Source organism: Nuphar pumila, chromosome 1, assembly GCF_984573655.1.
Source record: "Nuphar pumila chromosome 1, dmNupPumi1.hap1.1, whole genome shotgun sequence".
Lineage (NCBI taxonomy): Eukaryota > Viridiplantae > Streptophyta > Magnoliopsida > Nymphaeales > Nymphaeaceae > Nuphar > Nuphar pumila.
The window spans coordinates 248482-254481 of NC_143249.1; the positions used below are offsets into that span (position 1 = coordinate 248482).

At 36.3% G+C, this 6000-nt stretch overlaps 1 protein-coding gene across 3 annotated transcripts in view; it reads left to right on the forward strand.

The window, feature by feature from the left end:
* The window catches only part of LOC149847612 (uncharacterized), a 192921-nt gene extending 188821 nt beyond the window's left edge, over positions 1 to 4100 (forward strand). For 2 of the 3 annotated variants that reach the window (XM_090006984.1, XM_090016206.1), the window contains exons 11-13: positions 2630 to 2735; positions 2801 to 2893; positions 3528 to 4100. In XM_090006984.1, coding sequence (XP_089863110.1) covers positions 2630 to 2735; positions 2801 to 2893; positions 3528 to 3857 — 529 coding nt within the window. In that variant the 3' untranslated portion in view covers positions 3858 to 4100. The remainder of the gene's footprint in view (positions 1 to 2629; positions 2736 to 2800; positions 2894 to 3527) is intronic. The other variant, XR_016433196.1, reaches the window with a different exon arrangement.
* The last annotated feature ends 1900 nt before the right edge of the window (positions 4101 to 6000 follow it).

Genomic DNA, 6000 nt, shown 5'->3' on the forward strand with positions numbered 1-6000 from the left:
GATATAATACCCTCAAATGATAGTGATACAAATATGAATGTTTACTCAAGAAGAAATCAAGAAAATCCTATTAGTGCCCTCGGAAAATACTCTCAAATTTCTGAATCTACTGAGGAACCACAAGTTAGACATTCTTCTAGAATATCAATACCCCCAAATAGGTTTGTATCCTATGATTCCTTAACACCCAACTATCGGGCATGTTTAATAACCCTACATTCTTATTTTGAACCCGCTCACTATAATCAAGCTAAATCTATACCACATTGGGTTGAAGCAATGCAAGTTGAACTAAATGCATTAAAAAAGGCTAATACTTGGGAAATAGTTAATCTACCCCCACACAAAAAACCTATTGGGTGTCGTTGGGTCTTCAAAGTTAAAACTAAAAGCGATGGCTCTTTAGAACGATATAAAGCTAGATTAGTCGCTAAGGGATACTCCCAAGAATATGACATTGATTATGAAGAAACATTCGCTCCCGTAGCTCGAATGACCAGTGTCAGGACCTTAATAGCTGTCGCATCAACCAAAAAATGGCCTATTTATCAACTTGACGTAAAAAATGCTTTTTTAAATGAAAGTTTAAGTGAGGAAGTTTACATGGATCCACCACCCGGAATTAATATTAAGCAAGGTCAAACACTTCGGCTTTTAAAGGCATTGTATGGCCTTAAACAGGCTCCTAAGGCTTGGTATGATTGTTTCAGTGATATCATGATAAAGTTAGAATTTCACTCTTGTTATACTGACACTGCTCTTTTTGTTAAAAATGCAGGTACTAGTATCGTAATATTGTTACTTTATGTTGATGATATGATTATCACTGGGAATGATCAAAATAGTATTATCGATGTTAAAAATATGTTAAAAAATAATTTTGATATGTCTGATTTAGGTTTTCTTAGATATTTTCTTGGAATTGAAGTTGCATACTCTTCTCGAGGATATATTTTGTCACAGATGAAGCTTGCTGCAGATATCTGTTCTAAGTCTGAGATTTCTGATGACAAAAAAATAGAGACTCCCGAGGTTATTAATGCCAAATTACGGTTGGAGGATGGGGTTCTTCTGGAAGATCCCACACCCTACAGACAACTCATTGGGTCTCTTACCTATTTAACCATCACCAGACCAGATATCACCCATGCGGTTCATTCAGTTAGCCAATTTCAGCATGCTCCTACAACTGTGCATATGAGTGTTGTTCTCTGGATCATCTGTTACATTCGGAATACCATCAATAAAGGACTATTTCTATCCTCCTCTTCTTCCTTGAATCTTCTTGCTTATACTGATGCAGATTGGGGAGGTAATCCTAATGATCGAGTCTCAACTACTGGTTTTTGTGTCTTTTTAGGGGACTCTTTGATTGCCTGGCGATCCAAGAAGCAGCAGAAAGTTTCACTATCATCCACTTAAGCTGAGTATCGAGCTATGGCAACCACGACAATGAAACTTGTATGGCTTCGCAGTCTGCTTAAAGACATGGGGGTTGATATTACTGAAGCCTCAAAATTATGTTGCGACAACAAGAGTGTCATCTATATTGCAAGCAATCATACTTTCCATGAGCGTACAAAACATATCGAAATGGATTGCCACTATCTTCGTGACGAATACTTACGAGGAACAATTGCTCTACCATATGTCACTTCAGAATATCAGTTGGCGGACTTCTTTACTAAAGCTCTTCCGGCTCCTCGCTTCATGTTTCTTATTGGCAAACTTTCCGTCATTTCCCCGTAAAGTTTGAGGGGGGGTGTTAAAATGTACCTCATATATATATATATATATATATATATATATATATATATATATATATATATATATATATATATATATATATATATATATATATATATATATTACATCAATACCCGATAGGGGTATTTTTGTAATTTCACATAGTTGTTTTAGAAAACAACTATTTTCGAGTTTTGTTAAAATGTAATTTTCCTTTTTCTTTTTTATATTTCTTTTTTTGTATTTTTTAAGGACCAAAAGGGGCTCCAACCATAGAGTCGTTGGAGCCCCCAACGGTCACAAATGTGACCGTTGGGGGCTCCCAACGACTCCATGGGAGCCCCCTTTTGGGCTCTCCTTTTGAGGCCTTTGGCCTTCTTTTCTCTCCTCTCCCTCTTGTATAAATAGGGGTGAACGCCTTGTATATTTTTCATTCTTGAGAGCTCTCTCTTTTCAATAAGAGGCTTTTTATATTGTTGCCTTCTTAAAGGCTTGTGCTTTGTATTGTCCCTTAGTGGACTTGTGATATTGTCTCTTTTATTCATTGTTGTAAGTGCTTATAAGCACTCTTTATATTTCCGCAATATCTCTTTACAGCAAGTTCAAACTAGCTCATTTACATAAACCGAATGATCCGTACATAAGCTAGTTTTTTTTGTGTGTACGGCCCCTTCTATATAAGTTTTCTGGTTCTGTCCCTGCACTTAAATATTCTGTACCTTTTTAGTAGCAAATGTTTACCCATATATATACTATTAATGCCAAACTATTTAGTAGAAAATTATGGGTGCAAGCTTTGGCTGATGCATTTCTTTGATGTTGTTGAAATCATTTTTGCATTCTCATATGTAAATCTGTTTAACTACTTTGTGATGTCTCATAGTTCGGATGGAAAATACATATTAACTGGAGGAGAAGATGACTTGGTACAAATTTGGAGTATGGAAGATCGTAAAATAGTAGCTTGGGGTGAGGGTCACAACTCATGGGTGAGTTTTCAATCCCATACAAGGTTTGTTTTTCCCTGTGATGTATCTCAAAGCTTTCATTGCAGGTGAGTGGAGTTGCTTTTGATTCATATTGGTCGTCCCCTTCTTCAGACGGCACTGGTGAAAATGTCATGTATCGGTTTGGTTCTGTTGGTCAGGTACTGAACTTTGGTTTCGTAAAACAAACTATATGGTGTTGCAAAAAAGTTCACATCAACCAAATTTGTTATGTCATTGCAACTTTGAGAATAGATATCTGGCTATATTCCAAGAGCTTGTGACGTAACATGGGTACTTCTGCCAAGCCTTTGTGCCGATGTTGTACTGATGTCATACCCACACCTGTATTGGGTCATTCTAGATGTGGGTCATCTAGATTTTAAATTGAACTTGAGTCATTTTTTCCATCTTATGATCAGATATATGTGTAGCCTACACTTGACATCAAAAGTTTCTATTATTAGCTAATAGCCATATATTTGTTAATCATATTTGTTAATACATACGTTTGACATGCTTTGGACTTTTAGTTCATAATGTACTACCATTTTGTGTATGCGAATATATCCTTACCCGTGTGCTTACTTTTTAGAAGTTTACCTGTGTTGTGCCCCAAACTAACACCCATACCTATGCGGCATAGCTTGTGAAGTATGTAACACCCACATTGTTTTCTTTGCCCAGCAGGGTTTGACAGCTGTACGGATGGATGACTTGATGATGTCTTTGCCCATTAACATTGATCTCTTTTATTTCTTTTTCTAATCTTAGCACATTGCTTTGTATTTTCAGGACACCCAGTTGCTTTTATGGGATTTAGTGATGGATGAGATTGTTGTACCACTCCGTCGTTGTCCTGGTGGTTCTCCTACATTTAGCAGTGGAAGCCAGTCATCTCACTGGGATAGTCTCTCCCCAGTCGGCACTCTTCAATGTGCTCCAAGTATGAGAGATGTACCAAAACTCTCACCTGTCGTTGCTCACTGTGTGCATGCAGAGCCCCTCTCAGGCCTGATTTTTACTAGCGACTCGCTTATTACCATCTGCCGTGAGGGACATTTGAAGATATGGGTGAGACCTGGGAATGGTGATAGCCAGCCGATAGCCAGCCCAGCAATCTAGAAGCAACAATAGATTCCTTAAAGGAGTCATTTTCTAGTAAAACTGGCAGTTCTTTGTACAAGTAATAAAGACCATCAGCTCGCATAATGTAATCATCTTTCCACTTAAGCTCTGCATTTACATCCTTTTCCTTTGCATTTTTCACTTCAATAATTTCTTGTGTTTTTTCAGTTGTCTCGCATACAAATGCGCACAATATCTCACACTTCAGGTCATAGATATAGGCGTCAGTTTTCTATTTCGGCATCTTCTCTTTTTTTTCGTTTACCCTGTGCTTTTTCTTCTTTCATGTATTGGATTCCAGTATGTTCTAGTAGGAAATTCATCATTACTTCTGGGTCATCTTTGAAAATAATTTAACTTTTAACAGAAAAAAATAGAACTTTTAAAATCTATGAGGATTTACAGCTGAAGAGACCCTAGGGATGTAGAAATTTGTCTAGGAGAGATTTCTCGAACTTCCCACATGGAGAAGCAATTCATGCACGGTCGGAAACATCTTAGTGAAATTCTTTGTATGAAATTTTCTCATTTACTATTTCATGTTTCGATTTTCGCATCTATGGTCGAGCTCTTTTATGCTTTTCTCACTGCCAAACGTGGCCTTAAGTCACGATTGGAAATGATAAAAGAATCATAAAATAACCAAAATGCTGACATGTAATTCCAGTTTTGTTTCTCCAATATTCAGTCATAGGCCTCGTGGCTTCTGGTAGGGGTGCAAATGGGCCGCTGTTCCATTTCAGATCCAAACTAAGTCCAACTTGGGTTCAGTAGTATATATTCAAATATACGTCATTTCCAAAACAAACATGGTTGAGTCTATCTAGATTTGGGTTGGAACTACACGAGCAAATTTTTGGTAGGATTTGCGTTTAAATTGTTATATATATCCAACCTGTTTGTAACCTTTGTTGTTGGCAGCGATCTTCACTTTTATGGGCCTATAAGGTCCACAACATTCTCTAGCAGTCCAATAAACCTTTCATTCTCCCTCTATTAGTGCATCGCAGTTAGTGTACAAATGGATTAATTTGACTATTCCCTAAAGTTCTAAGATCGAAGTCATGACACGACTCAAGCCCGCCGCTGGGCAATGACTTCAGATCATTTTCAAACCAAGTTTGTGTACTCGGGCTGAACCGTGCTTATGGTAGATCTGTATGGCTGAAGCCGGATCCTCTTCCCCTGTTTTATCGATTTCATCCCTTGGGTTGAATTTTAACTTGGATGGAAAAGATTGCAAGGCTTAATTGTCAAACGAAAGCCCATGAATAAGTTTAATTTGTATTATATCCATGAGATAATGTTCTTTATTTAAAAAATGACTGTACTGTATGGCAAATATGATGTGTTTTCCCAAATGTCCTAAAATTTTTGAAATATGTCTGTTGTCCAAAACTGCAAATGGAAAACTTTTTAGGATCTTTTTTTCCGTCGCACAAGCGAACCTCGTGAAGTTTGCATGATATATCGTTATGCCCATCAACTAAAGCAAAAACCTTGCTTAAATGTATATTCACACATTTTTTTATACGGTCCTCAAGAAGCGTGCAAAATTTTATGTTAATCGTAAAATCTCAAATATCTTAAAAAAATCATATATTTTATACTAAAGATGTGAAAAATCATGCGAACTTCCTTTCACATTTCTTTAACCATCACTTAAATATATGTTTGTACCTATTATTTTGTGGTCTTCACAAAGCGCACAAATATAACTTATGTGAACCTCCTTTAATCGTAACTTTGCAATTAATAAAGTAAAATCACATATTTTATACCAAAGTTGCGAAAAAATGTGTAAACTTCCTTTATCGTTTCTATAATCCTCACTTAAATGTATGTTCACATCTTTTTGTAGTCTTCACGAAGCACATAAATATAACTTGCAAACAATAAAATCACATATTTTATAAAAAATCACATATCTAATGGTGCAGAGAGACACAAATATGTTACTAACTACACAATTATTTGGACCTATAGAATGTGATGTTCTTTCATGTTTGTGGTTTTTTATGGTATAAAAAATAATTGTTTTGCACCTCAAGGCTATTTTCATTCTAGGGTTTCTTTGTGGTCCCCAACTTACTTGATCTTTTGCAAAAAAAATAATGATTTTTTAAGCAACTATTTTTGG